Source organism: Danio rerio, chromosome 20, assembly GCF_049306965.1.
Source record: "Danio rerio strain Tuebingen ecotype United States chromosome 20, GRCz12tu, whole genome shotgun sequence".
Lineage (NCBI taxonomy): Eukaryota > Metazoa > Chordata > Actinopteri > Cypriniformes > Danionidae > Danio > Danio rerio.
Genome location: NC_133195.1, coordinates 56,061,871 through 56,085,148, shown reverse-complemented (window position 1 = coordinate 56,085,148; position 23,278 = coordinate 56,061,871). Strand labels below are relative to the sequence as shown.

General features: G+C 30.3%; 2 protein-coding genes across 10 annotated transcripts in view; both read right to left on the bottom strand.

The window, feature by feature from the left end:
- The window catches only part of pycr3 (pyrroline-5-carboxylate reductase 3), a 547,472-nt gene that overhangs the window by 282,586 nt on the left and 241,608 nt on the right, over window positions 1-23,278 (bottom strand). The gene's annotated exons all lie outside the window — the stretch shown is intronic.
- Window positions 1-23,278, bottom strand: part of phactr1 (phosphatase and actin regulator 1) — a 59,965-nt gene that overhangs the window by 23,371 nt on the left and 13,316 nt on the right. For 2 of the 9 annotated variants that reach the window (XM_073932112.1, XM_073932113.1), the window contains exons 1-3: window positions 17,419-18,024; window positions 7,850-8,014; window positions 4,442-4,522 (exon numbers count right to left, since the gene is read on the bottom strand). In XM_073932112.1, coding sequence (XP_073788213.1) covers window positions 4,442-4,522; window positions 7,850-8,014; window positions 17,419-17,749 — 577 coding nt within the window. In that variant the 5' untranslated portion in view covers window positions 17,750-18,024. Of the gene's footprint in view, window positions 1-4,441; window positions 4,523-7,849; window positions 8,015-17,418; window positions 18,040-23,278 lie in introns of those variants that run through there. The other 7 variants (XM_073932114.1, XM_073932115.1, XM_073932116.1 and 4 more) reach the window with 4 other exon arrangements.

Below are 23,278 nucleotides of genomic sequence, written 5' to 3'. Positions count from 1 at the left end.
AAACAAACACATGACAACCTGCTTTTGTCTGTCATAATTTTGCCAACACACAAACGCAGCTCATTAACCAAATATTAAAGGCAAGGCAAGTTTATTTATATAGCACATTTCATACACAATGGCAATTCAAAGTGCTTTACATAAACAATAATAAAAGAAACAAGTAAAATAAAAATAAAAACAAATAATAAAGTAAAAATAATTAACCGTTAACCAGTCGTCAGATTAATATTGAATTATCATAATTGACGTGTCTATTTTGTGTCTGACACATTTAATATTGCATTTTAAAGTACTGATTTATTTTATCATGTGAACATATTAACAACAGAACAAACAACAAAACATCGTCATGTACCTGCAGTGTATTTAACAGCAAAAAATAGAATAAACTAAATAAAACAAATTTAAACAAATTCAACAAATATTAACAACAAATATCAAATATTAAACAAATTTTAATATTATCAAATTATATATATATATATATATATATATATATATATATATATATATATATATATATATATATATATATATACACACACAACACACACACACACACACACCCATATATACACTGTATATGAAGTCAGAATTATTAGACCCTCTGAATAATTTTTCCCCAATTTCTGTTTAACAGAGAGAAGATTTTTTTCAACACATTTCTAAACATAATAGTTTTAATAACTCATCTCTAATAACTGATTAGTTTTATTTTAAAAAATTCAATGGGCGGCTAATAATTCTGACTTCAACTGTGTGTGTATATATACGATTTATATATATATATATATATATATATATATATATATATATAAATCATTTAACTGACACCATTAATCGGTAAAAGTGCACTCTTTTGGTTAATGGTGGATCGGTTATTATGAGCATCCCTATTAGAGATGCGCGGATGGGCTATTATTTCATCCGCAACCGCATAACAAAATTCATCATCCGTCCGCCATCCATCCGCAGTAACATTTTTGACCAATTTTTAAAACAGCACCCGCCCGCCATCTGCTGATTAGGCTCTTTATTTGAATGGCTTATTCCTTTTTATTATTAAATGAATGTTTCTTTATTGCTCATTATAGAATAGAGAATGACTTTAATGTAGACATGCAGTTAATCCAAACGTGCAAGTCATTAATTGACGACGCTTTGAAGTGACGCTAAAGATACGAGGACGTGTCTTTTCACTTGATTCGATTCCTCGGTCCTTCTTTTCCTTGCATCCTTCCCTCGTACCGTTATCCCGGTGGGGTGGAAACAAGAGGAAAGAAAGCAAGGAAAGGAAACGAGGATGTACAAATAAGAAATGAGAAGCACCCGAGCTCTCAGAATATCAGCAGTGAACTCCGTCTCCAATCGGCGCACAGGGACAAAAGTAAATAAATAGCCTAAATTAAACGCACTGTATTATACAACTTTTTTTATTGTAGCCTAATAGAAAACGCATTGACACATCATTTCAACATGCTGCTATTTAGCCTACTACTAAATGCCTATTTCACTTTATTTTTAGTAAATAGATAGAATAATAAGTCATTTACATTATAGCCTAATAATGTTTACATTTGTAGTTGTCCATAGCAACCCCAAAAACGTACCTGCTTGCCTTGCACATCTAATTAATGGGCACAGTTTTTCGACTATTTTTTTATTTATTTATTTTTTATTTTTTGCTGTGGATGTTATTGAGCTTGTAGAAATCGGAAAGAACACCAGTTCTGCGACAAGATGAACCTTTATTGATATCTCTATCAGACAATACCTATTTTATATGCCAAAAGAAATAACAGGCAGTAAAAAAATATTAACATAAATATCTTAATGTAGGCATATAGGCTATAGTCGCATGCTTTGGCAAACAGTTGAAAAATTTTTTAATAAAAACGTCATATCGTGCCTAAGCCTTATAGGTTCAGTCACCCCCACAATTAGAAATTAAATTAGAAAAATAGATTTGCCATCCCTCTTTGAGCGAACATAAAGTCTGACCAGGCTAAGTGCATGTATGACAGTGTCAGGATTCAGACGGGCGCGCCTGCATAGCCACTATAATGCGCCCTGCTGCACTGAAGGAGCGCTCGCTCGCAGCACTTGTTGCTGAAATGCATATAATTCTCTTGGAAAGGTGCTGCAGTCGTGGGAATGTCTGGCCTTATTTCTCCCTAAAGGAAAGTAGATTTTCCTCTGCTGATCCGTCTATACGGAAGTTTGTAGAGGAATACTTCTGTACTTCATCCAGAATTAGTGTATCCGATTCCTCCTCCCATTCTGTGAAGTCAGTCATAGGCTTTTTCGTTGGTGCGCCAGCTATGCCTATAAAAACAGTACAACCGCCCGCCACCCGCCCGAATTTAATTAAAATATTATTTTTTCGTAACGTCATCCGCCCGATCCGCGGTTTATCCGCGGAGTCCGCGGCTATAACCGCCAACCGCGCATCTCTAATCCCTATTACCAAGGCAACAAAACTTGTCATAAATCTGTCATAAACATGATTGTCATGAAGCCATTTTAAATATGTCATGATTATTTATTTATTTATTTATTTATTTTGACCTCATCAACAGTGGTACAAGCTGAACTTGTTATTAAAATGTCATTAAATATCAATGACGCTTTTAAAAATGATTTGAGAGAGCAATGAAACTTTTAATAAGATTTTATATCAAGTTGTCACAACAATGTCATCTTTGCATTTAAAATGACATAACTAAACAAATTACACTTAACACTGGAATTACCAGAATTCTACACTCACCGGCCACTTTATTAGGTACACCTTACTAGTGCTGGGTTGGACCCCCTCTTGCCTTCAGACCTGCCTTAATCCTTCATGAAATAGATTTAACAAGGTGCTGGAAATATTCCTTAGAGATTTTGCTCTATATTGACATGATACCATCACACAGTCCATTCATGATGCCAATCTCCCGTTCCACTATATCCCAATACCCCATTTGAGTACAGTGAACTCCATGTCGAGCTCAAGAAACCAGTCTGAGATGATTCACGCTGTATGACATGGTGCGTTATCCTGCTGGAAGTAGCCATCAGAACATGAGTACACTGTGCTCATAAAATGATGGACATGGTCAGCAACAATACTCAGGTAGGCTGTGGATTTGACACGATTAGTACTAATGGAGCCAAAGACTACAAAGAAAATCTCCCCCACACCATTACACCACCACCACCAGCCTGAACTGCTGATACAAGGCAGGATGATCCATGCTTTCATGATGTTGAGGTCAAATTCTGACCCGAGTATCTGAATGTGTCAGCAGAAATGGAGACTCATCAGAGCAGGCAACGTTTCTCCAATCTTCTGTTGTCCAGTTTTGGTGAGTCTGTGTGAATTGTAGCCTCAGTTTCCTGATCTTAGCTGACAGGAGCGGCACCCGGTGTGCTCTTCTGCTGCTGTAGCCCATCCGCCTCAAGGTTGGACGTGTTGTGTGTTCAGAGATGCTCTTCTGCAGAGCTCGGTTGTAACGAGTGCTTATTTGAGTAACTAGTCTGGCCATTCTCCTCTGACCTCTGGCATCAACAAGGCATTTGCGCCAACAGAACTGCCGCTCACTGGATATTTCCTCTTTTTTGCACCATTTCTTTTAAATCCAAGAGATGATTGTGCGTGAAAATCCCAGAAGATCAGCAGATGCTGCCATGTGATTGGCTGATTAGAATTTTGCGTTAACAAACAGTTGTACCTAATAAAGTGGCCAGTGAGTGTATAACTACTAGAATTAGCATAGCGGTCATTCTGACCATTCTCATACAAGATGACATATTGTCATGTTGTGATCATTTAGATAGCTATGGTAAATGAAGACAGAAATACTCAGCACTTTTGTGTTTTGCAATTTTAATAAAATATCAATGTTAAAAAGAAATACGCACATATTTAGGAAAGGTCAGGTTATGATTATAGTGTTTTATTTCAACTATTTATTAACTCAGTCAATTAGAATCAGTAATTTGAATAATTTGAGTATCTGATGATAATATATTTATTCATTACAGGGTGCACACAAACATACTCAGCTGTATAACTTTTATTTACTGTTCTTAACAAAAAAACAACATATTTTCGTCAATTTCACGCACACACATGAAAAAGCTGTATTTATTTAGTTTCTGTTGCTTACTGAAATGCCCCAAATGGATGTGTACTTGACCGATATAGCATCAAATCCACATAATCAGTGCTAAAGCACGCAAACACTGCACAACTGTCGCTACAGAAAGCAGAAAGGGTCTGATTTAATTTCTCCCTAATTATAAGCAGCCAGTACATTTGATCCAGCGACAGCCAAAGTCAAACACACCTAATCTGAGTTTTACAGCCCTGTTCTGAAGCTGATGCATTCGCTGTATTTCCATCATGACTGCGCATCATGCAAACGTGTGTTCTTGTTTCTTCTCTTACCTTTCTCATAGACTTCCTTCAGCACGCCTCTCTTGATGAGCTCTTCTCTGCTCTGACGCATCGACATCTTCCTCTCCAGCACTGAAAAATCACCAACAACAACAACATGCATTAGTTATTGAGTTTGCTTTTCAACGCTGTTTTGTTTTAAATCTGAAATACAGCAACAATTGTTAAACATTATTATAATTAAAGAGCTTAAAATGACCAAGAGGCGACAATCTAGTGTAATTTGGGAAACAGCCACTAGAAGGCGCGATAGAACAACAGCATATTTTAAGTCTGTAAAATGAACTATTAAAAATGCTGATGATTATGGTAACAAATGTTGTATTGTCATCTTTCAGGTTGTATCTCAGCTTTAATGCGCTTTTTAAATAAATTTATAAAAAACAACGCAGCTGCTTGCCATCGCGACAGTAACTTATTCACAAATTAAAAAGTCAAGGTCTTGAATAACACTCCTTATACAGGGCTCGAAATTAACCTTTTTGCTTGGTAGTACCGGTGCTCCTAACTTTAAAAATTTAGGCTCATCAGCCAAAATTTAGTCGCACCCACCAATTATGAGCACCGTTACTACAAGTTTTATACAAACATATTTATTGTATTGGAAATCAACACTAATCAAACTAACAAGCAAAAAAGAATAATATTAATATATGCAAGCGTGAGGAAAATATGTCTCAACGAAATCCCGTTATCACAAGAAAATACATTTTTATAACAAAACTGAGTGAACATAGCATACACGGAGCGCTCACCGGCCCTGCACACACTGCATGAATGAATCTGTTAACGGTATAACTCTGATGTTCTCACTTTTGACTGTCGGATATCGCACTGATGCTTTTGACACATACTGTACCTTATTATATGCATACATGTTAACAGCAATACTAGTCTTTTTAGGAGTAGCGATGTTAGTTTACTCAGTGCAAGCCCGTTTGTGATGGTGTACGTGGTGTTAAATTTGACATATAGCTGCCCCTTGCACGGCGGACAGCATCTGGCGATTATATGAAGGCAAAAGACTTATATTAAACAGAAGCTCTCGTGCTAAATGTGGCAAACAGTTACCTGAAAACTCCATCCCACACACTTTTCATAGCGGACTTGAAGCCAATAAGTCTTCTACTCTTGGAAAAGTGTAGATGGTGGATTAACATTCAGCACATGATCAGTATGTGTCATTATTTGTAACTAGATGGTTTCTAAAACTAAATCTGTCAGTGTTATGTGATCTTCATTCTCATCTTCAGCGCTTTACAATTTTTCGCGGTTGTAGCTCTCTCTGTCATCCGAAGCCAGAAGGCGCTGAGTGATTGACAGCTGATATTAACCAATCATTCGCGTTTAGTGCTAGAGCAGTGGTGGGCCAATAAGAAGAGCGCGAAGGCGGGGCAAACATTACGGACTAGGCTTTGTTTACTGCAGCAAGTTGACATGACAACTTTTTTAATCCATTCCCGAGCGCTGCGTTTCGCTTTTCAAGTACAGACAAACAGCTTAGAGATGCATTCTGCGTGAATGTCTCCCGAATCCGCGCATGTGCGGAACATTTTGCAGTAAAAACTGGTCGCACACAACAGTTTTAAGCACTCGCAGAAATGCTCCCAAATATATTTTAAGGTCGCATAGATAAAATTTCGGGCGCATATGCGACCAAAATGTTCGCAATTTCGAGCCCTGTTATAAATCCAGAAATCAGCCAAAACAATTGAGATGACTATAAAAAGTAAAGAATAAATGCTTTCATCAGGGAGTAAATACCTTTCAGATCGAGTAGAGCTGGAAAAACCAATGCAACAAGCTCACTTATCATCAGGAGACATGACTTATACATACACAATTAATTTCAATTCAATTACACATTTGTATTTTAATTTATTACATTTTTGACAAACTTTTTTTATGTTTTTCTTTTTATAAAATAAATGTAAACTTAAAAATTATATTTTATTTGGCAGCCAATGCTGAGATCCATAAAGCAGATTGATCTAAACTTAATATTTGCTGTTTGACTATGGCGATTATTTACTTTTTCCCCTTCCACTCCAATTTATTTATTAATTTTGTATTTTTTTAAACCTATTACGACTTATTTTATGCACATAAAAATATGAATAAAATTAGGAGTGAACTTGAATCCATCTGTATTTGCTTATGTATGCTTGTATAACAAAGTGTGCCGCAAGCCTGTGTTTGAGTGAAGGTCTCGGCCGTTAGATCGCCCCCTGGGGGCTGGCTGCAGTACAAGTCATAAAGCCCGCCTCCTCCGTGTTAATGAAGGAGACTTGAGCCCAAATAAAAAAATGTATTACACTTGCAATAAAATGTCCTGAAAGATGGTTCTGGTGGATTAAGGCACTGGTTATTGTGCTGAAATAGGTGCAGATCTTCATTTTTGTAAACAGTTTGTTTTTAGCAGTAATTTAATGCTGGGCGTGTCATCGTGATTGACAGCTGTGATTGACAGTTTCTCAAAGCAGCGCGTCTGAGCTTCGGCAGGAGACTGAAGTGTTATTATTCGATTTCTGTGTTATTTTACCATGACAAAATGAGTTCAGCAGTAAACTACAGTTTCTGACATACATGATCCTGGTGGAACACTGTTTATTCGCTAAGGTCAGGGCTTTTTTCGAGCTTTATTAGTTTGCTGATACACGCCTAACCACCCAGATAGCAAAATACACTCGGGCCAGTTCCGGCTAGATTCTCGCCTGCCGGAGACTTACCCCTCAGAGCTCCGACTGACTACCTCTGCTGGACCTACTCCGGATGCCTGGACTCACTGCCCGATTCCAGCCCGAGTCAATCGAGAGCCAGATGCTGTGGCCGAGCAAGCCGGAATCAGCCCGCGACGCCACGAGTAGGTTATGCGCTGCGGCCCGGAGCTGGCGCGATTGAATATATAAAACCCTCATATTTGTTAACGTTATTACATCCATTTGTGTTGATATGACAGCAAACGCATGCTGAGAAGTTCGGGGGGCGTGGTTGATTTTACATAAAGCGTTTGGTTGGAAGCTCGACTCCGCTCATTTTCGCGGCTCCTCCTCTGGCTCCATCAGACAGTCCTTCTGCGCATGTCAAGGCTCCAATTTCAGCAGTCTTTTGCGACAGTTTGTGCCCGTCAAGCAGGCGTTTTGCCCTCAAGGCGTTCAATGGGAAAAGGGGCTGTCGCGTTTTTTACAGTCATTGGTGTATAATAACATGGTGTAAAACAGATTAAGATTGTGCATAATGTTAATGCATGACAATGGTGCGGTGAGCTCTGACAATTTGTTTCTTTTTCTCAAATGATTTTGAAATTGTTGTTTTATTGATTCAAATGTCAATAACAAAAATCTGACTTTGTGAGCTGAAGGGGAATTCCTACAGCATCAGAAGTGTGCAGTGTTGTACCTGCAGACGTCTGCTTGAACTTGTCGCTCTTTTTCTTTCTCCATTTCCAGGGTTTGAAGAGTCGTCCTAGACTGGCCAGCTTGCTGCGTCTGCGGATGGGTGGAGTGTGTGTGCCGGGCACCAGAGAATCTGAGCGCATCGCCGCCAGGCGCTCCGCACCCTCTGCTGGACACAACAAACACACATTCATTAAGGAACCAGTACTTTAAAAGGAGATCTATTGTGCAAAGTTCACCTTTATAAGGGGTTTAAACACAATCAGCAGTGTGTGAATATATCCAGCCTCTAATGGTCAAAATGTATTCATTCTATTGTTTATGATCTCAAACAGTCTGCAGAAACACTGTGATTGACATTCTCCCTTTGTATGCATCATCAGAAGGGGAAAGCCCCGCCCACTACTGCCCATCAATCCCTTATAACCATAAACAGCAGCCCTGAGTGAGAAGCAGCCGTCTGCCCATTAGCCATTAGAGTGTTTGAGCTGCTGAAGATGATGTCAGGATTATAGATGTGGAGTTTTAGATGAAGCACAAATGAACAGCGACAGGAGTCTCCATAGACTGAAGCACAGATAACGGTAATCCTGTTTTTGAATCTGCCACTATGCTGACACACAGGCATTTGTAGCTCCGCCCTCTTCTAAAAAGAGCACAATCTCATTTGAATTTAAAGCGACAGTCACCAAAACGGCACAATTAGGATCAAAGCCTGAAAGGGTCAGTTTCAGACAGATAGAGAACATTATCTGTGTGCTATTTTCAGCTTAAACTTCACACACACACTCTAGAGACATCAGAGAGGCATTTCGCATCCTATACAAATATATATAGTCAGTCACAATTGATATCCATTGCATTTTTTTTGGTAAGTTAGCAAAAGCACACTAGTTATTACACTAACCATACTATAAAAACATACAAATACACAAACTTATTCACACATTAAAAAGTTAAGGTCTTGAATAACACTTCTCCTAAATCCAGAAATCAGCCAAAACAATTGAGATGACTTTGAAAAGTAAAGAATAAATGCTTTCGTCAGGGAGTAAATACCTTTCAGATCGAGTAGAGCTGGAAAAAACAATGCAACAAGCTCACTTATCATCTGGAGACATGACTTAAACAGACATTCCCGTCTCCTTTCTTCCATTTTCCTTTAATTTGTATGACTTTTTCCATTCGGCAAGTCAAATAAACCAGGGCAAAGACGTCTATTAGCATTCATACGCTCAGATTAAGGAAAATCGCAAGTCAAGTATTAAGTGTACACTCTTTTAACCCCAGGAGAATAATGCTTCAGCGCTTTAATAATCCACTATTCATTTCTCAGAGTGACTAATATGCTCCCTCGCTGACTGTAAAGTGTGCAAGAAGCCTTCATTATGACTTCATGTGCTTTATTGCATCTGAGTCAGCAGGAATCATGTATTAGTGGACACTCATTTCTGCTATCATTGATTTGTATGTGCTGAAAATAGTGAGGAGTGAATGAAATCAGTGCCCTGCAACTTTCAGCAGTTCATACACTACGGCCAATTTTTTTACCCAATTCCCCTATAGCGCATGTGTTTGGACTGTGAGGGAACCCAGAGCACCCGGAGGTCGCCGTGCCACTCTGTTTTATGTTCAATCCACTTAAATTTGCAAAAATAATTAAGTAAACTCAATCCATTTGTGTCGGGACAACATGACCCAGCATTTTTTACAGTGACCACACGGCAAAAAATGCTTTTCTTGCTTAGATTTTTGTCTTGTTTCTAGTCCAAATATCTAAAAGTTCTTAAATCAAACATTTTCCAGATAAGTAATACATATTGTCTTTTTTTAAGAAATAATATGCCAAGATGAAGTGAGTTTTTCCTTAAATCAAGCTAAATAATCTGCCAATGGGGTAAGCAAAATAATCTTATCACAAATTGAAAAACAAGATTATTTTAAATAATAATAATACAATTTTTTGGTCCTAAAGTAAAATAATAATAATGATAATAATAATAATAATAATAATAATAATAATAATAGTAAAATATAAAATATATAGAAAATATAATAAAATTTAAACATTACCCAGCTAAAAATTTTATTCATTTTATTTTAACTTTTAATATTTAAAAGACAAAAAAATCATTAAAAACAACAAAACTACAAAACTAAATTTAGCCACAATACCTAATAAATAAATAAATAAATAATAATTTACAAAAAAAGTATTGTACAATTTGCTGCTGCTCATTTCTCCATTAAATTTATATTAGTTTTTTCATTTGTATGAAATGTTACCAATATTTAAATTATTATGCGCTAAAATAACACCTAATTGATTTACGTTCAATCTACTTAAATACACTTCAGCGATTTGTGTTGTTCACAACGTGATAGAATTGTGTAGAACTCAGTACTTTTCACAGTCGCTGACAGCTATAAAAACAGATAAAAACCATTTTGGGTCTAAAATATAATAATAATAATAATAGTAATAATAATAATAATAATAACAATAATAATAATAATAACTATAATAGTAGTAATAATAATAATAATAATAATAATAACTATAATAGTAATAATAATAATAATAATAATAATAATAATAATAATAACAATAATAGTACTACTACTAATAATAATAATAATAATAATAATAATAGTACTAATAATAATAATAATAATAATTATAATAGTAATAATAAATACATTAAAATAAAATTTTAAAAGTATTGGTTAAATAACAAATATTTAAATAAATCTTATTATAACTTCATATCTATTTAATATTCAAAAATAATTAAAAACTACAAAGGCTTAACTAAATTTTGCCACAATACCGAACTATAAAATACATAAAATATTACTTAAGAGGTTTTTGTTGAATTTGCTGCTGCTCATTTTTCCTTTTCATTTATATTAGCTTTTCCCTATCTAAAAAGGCTTACTTATATTTAAATTATTATGCAGGCAAAAAAAGTTTCTGAAATAAAACAAACATTAATTGAAATAAAGGAAGCACTGTGACCTCACAGCAAAAAGACCGCTGGTTCGAGTCCCGGCTGGGTCAGTTGTCATGGGTTTCCTCCAGGTACTCCCGTCTCCCCCACAGTCCAAACACATGCGCTATAGGGGAATTGATTAACTAAATTGGGCGTATTGTGTGTGTGTGTGTGTGTGAATGAGTATGTATGAGTGTTTCCCAGTACTGTGTTGCAGTACATTCAAATTTTAAGAAGAGCAAAGAAACAAACAAAAAAAGAAAAGGAAAAAGAATCAAATTTGGTTAAAATTCTGTAGTTTGTATATATATATATATTGCAATATTTTGTATGAATTTAAATGTATTATCTTCCTGTACTGGAGATGTTAGTGGCTAAAATATTATTTGATGAAATATATATTCATTTAATAAATCTTCAAATGCACCAAAATATATGATCTACATTCATAAAAATGTTCATTTTAGGGTGTACTTACTGTAGAAAAACACTTTTTAATATCAATCTGGATTTGAAATCTGTTTTTCCCACATGGTTCAAAGCCAAATATTCAGCATCACAGCTTTACAGCTTCAGCGTCACTGAAAAATTGAAACTTCTTTCATAAAAAGACTTGAAATAAAAGGCTGTTTTATTAAACACAGACGCAGAACTCAGTGTGTGTGTCTGCTGGACGCTCCTCTGGGAAACTGAAGCATTCTGGATGTTTTCTCCTTCACTGGTGTAAAAATAACCTGCTGGTGCATTAAATCAGGTCAGCAGGTAAAGGAAATGATGCTGTTTTTTTCCAGAAGGGCTTTTCTGCTGAACGTTCTCTTCAGCTCCACGTCTGACCAATGAATGTAGGTCACAGAAAAAAAACACAACACAACTATCACATGTGGATTCAAACTATAGCTTATTTAACATTACAGCGGCTGAAAAAATTGTTAAGGCTACTTATATAAAGTGAGCTGAAACAACACAATTCTTGAGTTTTTTGGGACAACTCAATTGTTTTATGTTCAGTCCACTTAAATTTGCAAAAACATTTAGTTAACTCAATCGATTTGTGTCGGAAAAACATGAAGGAACTGTGTGGAAGCATGAATTAATATACAGTGCGTTGTTTGCAGGATAGATTATAAAAATTCTATAGTCCATAATATAAAGACTTAATTAAATTAAATATTAATTATCTAATTTTATTATTACTATTATAAAATCTAAAAATGAAAATGCTAAATATTTCATTTATTTTAAATATTATATAATTTATTTCATTTTATATAATTATATTTTATATAATTTAATAGAATATCATATTTTTATTTAATAGTTTTGAGATATAATGACAATATGCAGTGTAAATTCTATCATAGTCTATAGTTAATAATTAAATGATACACAGGAAATAAACAATTTAAGTAATATATTTTAATCTTAATATCTGAACATTTAAAAATATTACATATTTTTTTAAAAAGTGCAATATATTTAATATATTTTATATATATTATATCTAATATTATTACATTAAATATAATTAAAATGTAATATATTTTAATATATAATAGTTTCAAGAAATAATGACAATACTGAGTATTATTTCTATAAATCAGTCGGTAATTAGATTTAAATGCACAAGAAATAAAATATTTATTATATTTTATTGTTGCTATTATGAAATCAAAAAATCTAAAATTCTATTTAATAAATAAAAATACTATATATATATAACATATTATAATTATAATATATAATATTTAGAATAATCTATAATTACATTTAATGATTACAATCAATTATTAATTTAAATGATGCACAAAAAATAAAATATTTAATAATATATTTTATCATTATATAATATTCAAAAAATCTAAAATAAGTTTTTTAATGAGAATATTTTTTTCATTCACATTCTTTTTTGGCTTAGTCTTTTTATTAAACAGAAGTCCCCACAGCGGAATGAACCGCCAACTTATCTAGCTTATGTTTTACGCAGTGGATGCCCTTCCTCCTGCAATCCATCACTGGGAAACACCCATACACTCTCATTCTCACTCTCATACACACAAACACACACAGACACTACGGACAATTTCGCTTAACCAATTCCATACAGAAACGCCAACTGACGGTCACTGTAAGGTGACAGCGCTAACCATTGTGCCACCACAATATATTTTAAAAATAATATATCATATTTAATATAGTTATATTTAATATAAATAAATTAAGTATATTTTTAAAATATAATAGTTTAAATTCCATAAATTATAGTCGAACTTTTGTGATAAATAATTTGTTATAAAATCTTTCATATTACTATTATAAAATATTAAATATTTTTATAAAAATACAATATATTTAATATATTTTAAAAAGAGATAATCAGATTGGGGTTGGGATGCGTCACATCATGGTGTGAGGAAAATATTAAACTGAAGTCATTACTTTTAAAATTGCTGTTAAACGTTTTGTCAGTTTTCTTTTAATATGTTTTGAGAAATAATAACAAAATGAACTATAAATTTTTAAAACATTTATTCTACAATCAGATTTATAATTGCTACGTTATATATTATAAAATACAATATAAGTTATACAATATTTGTAAAAAAGAAAAGAAAATCAGATTTGATTTGTGACATCATGTTGTGTTGTCTAGAAAATATATCATTTAATTATTATTTACTTTCTTTTAATGTATAAAAGTTTTGAGAAATAATGACAATATGGAGTATAAAGATTAGAAATCATAATCAATAAGGCTAAAACTGATAAAACGTGATTCTTACACAAAATAACAAACATGTAAGCACTATTAAGCAAATTAACAAAAAACGTGCATGTGGAAATCCAGCCAGCAGTACACCATAATATAGCTTTTTATTATATTATTATTTCTATAAAGCAATACAAAATATTTAGGACATAATACCAATAAAAAAAAATGCTACTCATATTTCATGCGTCAGATCCTGCTGTGTCATTGCAAGGTGATTCCTATTTTCTAATTACAAAAATACAATAACTAAATAATAATGAATATGCTATAATACAGTATAGTATTATTATAATAATCTTGTATATTACATTAATGTTTTATATTGTATATCTTTATGTTGTATTCTTAAACATGTATATTTTGCCTATTTTTGTTAAATTATTGTGCATTTGCATTTTGACTTGTATTATTATTATTTACTATTCTTTTTTGTATATTAGCATATATTTAAAAATTATATTTTAACAATGTATTCTTTTATAAATAGGTTTTTTGTGTGTATACTTATTTATACATTTTAATAAAAGTATCATCTTGTTTAAATATGTATATTTTGGCTATATTTTTAATTATTGTGCATTTAATATTTTGACCTAGTATTCGTTTTTGTATATTTTGTATATATACATTACATTTTCGTTGGATTCATATATAATGTTTTGACTATTTTGTAAAGTTTTTATGCATTTAATATTTTGACATGTAATATAATTTTTTTAGTGTATTGGTATACATTTATACATTACATTTATGTTGGATCCTTGTGTAATATTTTGGCTATTTTGTATAATGCATTTAATATTTACACTTTTTTAAATTATTGTGCATTTAATATACTGACCTACAGTATTATTTTTGTATATTTGTATATATTTATACATTAGATTTACATTCTTATATAAACTAGTAAGTTTTGCGTATATTGTAAAGTTATAACGCATTTAATTTGACTAGTATAGTATTCTTTTTGTATACTTGTATATATTTATATGTTGTATTTTTATATAAATACATACATTTTGCATATTTTGTAAAATTATTGTACATTTAATATTTTGACTTGTAGCATTATTTTTTTGTATATTTGTATATATTTCTACATTTTAATCCAGTCTTATAGAAACACGTGTTTTGCCTGTTTTGTAAACTTACGATGCATTTAATATTTTTCCCTATAGTATTATTTATGTATATTTGTATATATTTATACATTATATTGTTGTTCTTATATAATCAAGTATGTTTTGCCTATAAAGTTATTATGCCTATAATTTGCCTTGTATAGTATGCTTTTCGTATATTTGTTTATACTTAAGTATGCTGTATTTTTATATAAATACGTATATTTTGCTCATTTTGTAAAATGATTGTACATGTAATATTTTGACTTGTATAGTATTTTTTAATCCAGCATAGTCTTATATAAGCACGTGTTTTGCCTATTTTGTAGTTATAATGCATTTATTATTTTGACCTATAGGATTATTTTTGTGTATTTGTATATAATTATACATTATATTTAAGTTCTTAAGGTATTTAAGTATGGTTTGTCTATTTAAAAAAGTTATTACGCATTTAATTTGACTTGTATAGTATCCTTTTTGTATATTTGTATATGTTTATACATATCAATCCAGTTTAGTCTTATATAAACGTGTTTCGCCTACTTTATAAAGTTATGATGCATTTAATATTTTTACCTATAGTATTATTTATGTATATTTGTAAACATTTATACACTATATTTACATTCTTATATAAACAAGTTTGCCCATATGGTAAAGGAATAACAGATTTAATTTGCCTTGTATAGTATGCATTTCTGTATATTTGTAACTATTTATATGATGTATTTTTATATAAATACATACATCTAGCTTATTTTGTAAAATTATTGTAGGGTTTTTTTATTATTTTGACCTGTACAGTATTCGTTTCGTATATTTGAAGATATTTACACATTATATTTACGTTGTATTCTTATATGTTTCAGCTATTTTGTAAAGTTATTATGCATTTAAAATATTGACCTATATTCTTTTTGTATATTTGTATATATTTATACATTATATTAAAGTTAATATATAAACATGTATGTTTTGCCTATAAAGTTATTACGCCTTTAATTTGCCTTGTATAGTATGCTTTTCGTATATATTTGTTAATACTTATGTATGCTGTATCTTTATATAAATACTTACATTTTGCCCATTTTGTAAAATTATTGTACATGTAATATTTTGACTAGTATAGTATTTTTTTCTATTTTTGTATATATTTATATGTTGTATTTTTATATAAATACATACATTTTGCATATTTTGTTAATTTATTGTACATTTAATATTTTGACTTATATAGTATTCTTTTTTGTATATTCGTATATATTTCACATTTGAATTTAGTCTTATAGAAACACGTGTTTCGCCTATTTTGTAAACTTATGACGCGTTTAATATTTTCCCCTATAGTATTATTTACGTATATTTGTATACATTTATTCATCATATTTACATTCTTATATAAACAAGTATGCTTTGCGCTTATGGTAAAGTTATTACGCATTTAATTTGCCTTGTATAGTATGCTTTTCTGTATATTTGTATCTACTGTATTTATATGTTGTATTTTTATATAAATATATATATATTTAGCTTATTTTGTTAAATTATTGTAGGGCTATATTTAATATTTTTACTTGTATATTTGTATATATTTAAACATATTAATCCAGTATAGTCTTGTATAAACGTGTTTCGCCTAATTCATAAAGTTATTATGCATTTAATATATTTACCTATAGTATTATTTATGTTTACTTGTATATATTTATACATTAAATTTACGTTCTTATATAAACAAGTATGTTTTGCCTATATGGTAGACTTATTACGCATTTAATTTGACTAGTATGCTTTTCTGTATATTTTTATATGTTTATATGTTGTATTTTACATAAATACATACATTTAGCTTATGTTGTAAATTATAGGGCTATACTTAATATTTTGACTTGTATATTTATAGATATTTAAACATTTAATCCAGTACAGTCTTATATAAATACCTACGTTTTGCCAATTTTGTAAAATTATTATTAATAATATTTTGACTTGTATAGTTTACATTTTCCATATTTGTATATATTTAAACATTTTAATGTGATATAGACTCATATAAACTCGTGTTTTGCCCATTTTGTAAAATTATTATTAATAATATTTTGACTTGTATAGTATTCTTTTTGTATATATTTAAACATTTTAATGTGATATAGACTCATATAAACTCGTGTTTTGCCCATTTTGTAAAATTATTATTAATAATATTTTGACTTGTATAGTTTACATTTTCCATATTTGTATATATTTAAACAATTTAATGTGATATAGACTCATATAAACTCGTGTTTTGCCCATTTTGTAAAATTATTATTAATAATATTTTGACTTGTATAGTATTCTTTTTGTATATTTGTATATATTTAAACATTTTAATGTGATATAGACTCATATAAACTCGTGTTTTGCCTATTTTGTAAAGTTATTATTATTAATATTTTGACTTGTATAGTATTCTTTTGTATATTTGTACATATTTACGTTCTGTTCTTATAAAAATAGGTATATTTGTGGTTGTTTTGTAATGTTAATCATATATAATTCATACATTACGACTATTGACATGTACACTAATGTGAAGTGAGCGATTAAAAAGGCCAACAAAAGCATGAATGTAAAAGCGTGTTTAACGGACGGGCCCGGTCTCTGGTACAGCAGCAGCAGCATTATTATGAAGATGTTCACTCACCGTCCCGGATGTCATTCCCGCGGCTGCAGTTGCTGCAGATGTGCTTGATGTGACCGGAGATCACAAACGGCGTGTTGTTGTTACCGGGGGCGGTGGGCTGCCGTAGTTTGACCAGGTTAAAGGCTCTCCGTTTGCGCGGTTTCTCCGCCGAGGATGACGAGGATAAAGATGAAGATGATGACGCGTCCTCCCGTAACGTTAACCGGGGTGTGATCCAGGTCCCGTGCGCGCCGGTGAATGCGGGACCCGCCATGGGCGCAGCGGCGGCGGAGCCGTGTCTATCTGTCACACCCCGGGATGGAGCGGATATCGAACGGATGAGCGCGTGCATGAGCCTCACCGATCATACCGAGCGGGAGCGCGGGTTTATATGACCGTTAGGTGCGCGAGTCCACCGACGACACGCGCAAAACCCGCTCGGCCCACCTGAGTGTAAACCGAGTGTACACAAACACACTCACATACACACACACCCGCTGATTTAAGCAGTGTTTCTAATACATCACGCCGTCAAAAATCCGTTAACGCTTTTCGGCGAGGTCCGTAAACTGTTGTTCTGCACGCAAATGACAGCGACTGCCGCAGATTTGTTTATCCTAAGCGGACGGATGCGCCTCTCGGTAGCATCACTTCAAATTCATCAACGTGACGCAATGCCGTGAAGTCCACGTCAAAATACGCGGAGCGGAATCTGCCGTTAACCGGAGCGAAATCTAGTACGGCGAGAGCGCGACTTATGAATATTAACGACCTAACGTAACGTTCGGCCATCTGATTGGAAGCTGTCGTCAAGTACGCTCACACGCTGAAGGCTTGTCTCGTGAATATTAATGACGCAAACAGGCGTTCAGCCAATAAGCAGTCTCTTGTTTGGTTTATAACACCCGTTATCTACGTTTTATGCTACATTTCATTTGTGGGTTTAAATTATGTTTGGTTATTTCATGTCTCTACAACAGTTTCTCGCTGGCCATATTCACGAGCGCCACGCCGTCGCCATAGTATTATTTTTGCCGTCCACAGCCTGAGAGATTCCAGCCCGGATCTACCGACAGACCCCGCCTACGTCACCAGGTTTGAACGGTGTCGCTCCGCTAGAGGCTGCGATTACTGAAACCTGGACTAAAATAAAAATAATAACGGGAACCATTTTTTATTCAGCAGGACTGTCTGTGTCACAGCTATTGAGAAACGCTGCTTTAATACCCAGTGGACAGAGAATTATGCAGAATCGACATATATTTAGATATGATCATGCAGATCACTGCAATAAACACCATCATTTGCTTAACAGGCTCTATGATCTGTGTTGACAGATTATTTAACATGATAAAACAGGCCTACATTATGTAAACAAAGTTGCATTTTTTATAAATGATTCTCTTTAGTGTTTTATTTGACATATTTTAACGTCCCTGTTTGTTCATTTTATTTATTAATTATTTATTTTATTGTAAATTTTATTATATTATTTCATTTATTGTTTATATTTAGCTATTTTTAATAAGACATATTTAATAATACTTCGTATTATTATTTTTTTACTACTTATTATTGGTATTTGTATTTGCATGCATATTAACAAAATGAAAATATTATATTTGCCATATTTTAACCTGCCTATTTATTTATTTATTTTCACTTTTCATCATTCTATTTAATTATTTATTTTATTGTGTCATTTTTATTTTGTTAATTAATTAATTTTTTATATTTAGCTATTATTTATATTATTATTATTATTTATTATTACTTATTATTGCTATTTGTATGTGCATGCATATTAGCAAAACAAAAATAATAAAGTGTTTTATTTAATATGTTTTAACCAGCCTATTTATTTATTTGTTTACATTTTATTTGTTCAATTGTATTAATTATTATTAATTATTTTATTGTTATTTTATTGTAATATTTATTTTAATGTCATTTTTATTTTATAATTTCATTTATTATTTATACATATATAATAATAATAATAATACGAAGAATAATAGCTAAATGTAAATATATACATACATATATATATATATATATATATATATATATATTTACATTTAGCTATTATTCTTCGTATTATTATTATTATAATTATTATTATTACTAATATTGTTATTTGTATCTGCATGCATATAAAATAAATAAAATTGTGTTTTTTGACATATTTTAACTTTATTGTCATTTTTATTTTATTATTTTATTCATTGTTTATATTGAGCAATTATTGTTTGAATTATTTTTTTGTCATCATTATCAATACTTATTATCGTTATTTGTATCTGCATGCATATAAACAAAATAAAAAATGTGTTTTATTTGATATATTTCAACCTTCCTATTAATTAATTATTTTTTATTTTCATTTTTATTATTCTATTTTATTGTTTTATTGTGTCTTTTTATTTTATTACTTAATTTATTGTTTATATTTAGCTATTATTCTTTGTACTATAATTATTACTTAATATTGTTATTTGTATCTGCATGCATATTAGCAAAATAAAGATAATAAAGTGTTTTATTTGACATATTTTAACCTGCCTATTTATTTTAATTTTTATTTATTTTATTGTATCATTTTTATTAAATTTTTTAATTTGTTTACATTTAGCTATTGTTTTTTGCATTATTATAATTATTATTATTATTATTATTACTCTTTATTGTTATTTGTATGTGCATGCATATTAGCAGAATAAAAATAATAAAGTGTTTTATTTGAAATTTTTAACCAATTTATTTATTTATTTTCAGATTGATTTGTTCAATTGTATTTATTATTTATTTTATTGTGTCATTTTTATTTTATTATTGCATTTATTGTTTATATTGAACTATTATTCTTTTTATTATTATTTTTTTTATTACTTATTGTTATTTGTATTTGTATGCATTTTAACAAAATAAAAATCATAGTGTGTTTTATTTGATATATTTTAACCTTCCTATTAACTAATCAAGTAATTAATTTTTTATTTTCATTTTTCATCATTCTATTTCATTAATTATTTTGTGCTATTTTTATTTTTATTATTTAATTTATTGTTTATATTTAGCTATTATTCTTCATATTATTATTATTACTTAATATTGTTATTTGTATCTGTATGCATATAAGCAAAATAAAGATATATTTGACATATTTTAACTTGCTTATTTATTTTCATTTGTATTTATTCTATTTTATTATTTATTTTATTTTATTACTTTTAGTTTTATAGTTTAATTTATTGTTTATATTTAGCTATTATTCTTCATATTATTAATATTGTTATTTGTATCAGCATGCATATTAGTAAAATAGATATAATAAAGTTTTTTATTTGACTTATTTTAACCTGCTTATTTATTAATTGATTTCCATTTTTCATCATTCTATTTAATTATTTATTTTATTATGTCATTATTATTTTATTAATTAATTTATTGTTTATATTTAGTTATTATTCCTCGTATTATTATTGTTATTTGTATCTGCATGCATATTACCAAAATAAAAATAGCAAATTAATTAATGAAACAAAATAAAATTATAAAAAAATTATAAAATTAAAAAACAGATCAACAGAGCCGATAGAAAATAAATAAATAAGATGGAAAAATACATACACAGTCAGCATATTTTGAAGATTTGTACATGATCTGAAAATGATTTTAGATGAACAAAAGCAAAAACTGGTTTTAATGACCACAATTAGTTATGCAAATGTTAATTCTCTCAAACAGAATGCAGAATGAGCAACACAAGCATGCATTTTGAACAATATATGAAGGATTACAAATCAATATGCAATCCTTTTGATTAGGGTTGCACGATATTGGACAAATCTGACATTGCGGTATTTTGTATATGTTGCGATATGAATATAATTTCAGCAGATGACTTGTATCTATGGAAAGACTTCATTCATTTAGATCGACCAAGTCTTTTTCTGTGCAGTAGATTTGCATAAATTACAATAAATTACAAGCAAAAACAAATAAATAAACAGTGCTTTAGGGTTTACTGGGGAGCCTACACAGCAGATGCCCTTTCAGCTGCAACCCAGTACTGGGAAACACCCATACAGACTCATTCACCCGCACACATTCACATCTCCATGCATATTAGCAAAATAAATATAATAATGTGTTTTATTTGACATGTTTTAACCTGCCTATTTATTTTCATTTTTATTTATTCTATTTTATTACTTATTTTATTGTATCATTTTTATTTAATTGTTTTCATTTGTTTATATTTAGCTATTGTTTTTTTTGTATTATTATTATTATTATTATTAATATTATTACTCATTATTGTAATTTGTATCTGCATGCATATTAGCAGAATAAAAATAATATTGTGTTTTGACATATTTTAACCTGCAAATTTATGTATTTATTTATTTATTTTCATTTTTATTTATTCTATTTAATTATTTATTTTATTGTGTCATTTTTATGTTATTATTTCATTTATTGTTTATATTTAGCTATTATTCCTCATATTATTATATGTTTAACCAATTTATTTATTTAGTTTCAGATTGATTTATTCAATTTAATTTTTTATTGTGTCATTTTTATTTTATTATTACATTTATTGTTTATATAGAGCTATTATTATATTATGTTATATTATATTATATTATATTATATTATATTATATTATATTATATTATATTATTTTGTTTTATATTATATTATATTATATCATTATATTATTTTTATATTATATTATATATTATATTGTTTTATATTATATTATATTATATTATATTGTTTTATATTATATTATATTATATTATATTATATTATTATATTATATTATATTATATTATATTATATTATTATATTATTATATTATTTTATATTATATTATATATTATATTGTTTTATATTATATTATATTATATTGTATTGTTTTATATTATATTATATTATATTATATTATATTATATTATATTGTTTTATATTATATTATATTATATTATATTATTTTATATTATATAATTTTATATTATATTATATTATATTATATTATATTATATTGTTTTATATTATATTATATTATATTATATTATATTATATCATATTGTTTTATATTATATTATATTATATTATATTATATTATATTATATTATATTATATATAAATACAAGCAAAAATAAATAAACAGTGCTTTAGGGTTTACTGGGTAGCCTAACAGCATACAAGTACAGAAATTGAACAATCAGATGTAAAACAGCATGGTCATTAATGAATAAACAATTTAACACAGCGGAATGAACCGTCCAGCAGATGCCCTTCCAGCTGCAACCCAGTACTGGGAAACACCCATACACACTCATTCACACTCATGCACTATACAGCCAATTTAGTTCATCAATTCCCCTATAGCACATGTGTTTGGACTGAAACCAGAGCACCCAGAGGAAATCCATGCCAACATGAGCACGCAATCTCCACATAGAAAAGCCAACTGCCCCAGGCAGGACTCAAACCAGCGACCTTCCTGCTGTGAGGCCACAGTGCTAACCATAAAACCACCGTGACGCCCATCTTTATCTTTTAATCCTTAATAAATCATCTAAACCTGTCGATTAAACGGAAATATGCGCCATTAAATGCCTCTTCCAGTAAAAACAGTGCAGATGTTTAATCAGCTGCTGCTCACTTCTCTACACTGACCCCAGAACAGATGCAGATGTGAGGAAAATGATGAAACATTAATGACTCATATCAACATGCAGGAGTGAATCTTCTATCCTGAAACCTCCAGCAGATGGCGCTCTCTGCGGCTCATTACTGTGTGAGTGGGAACATGAACTGCAAACGTGTGACTGTGTGCAATAAGTGTGTGTGTTTAATTATGGGC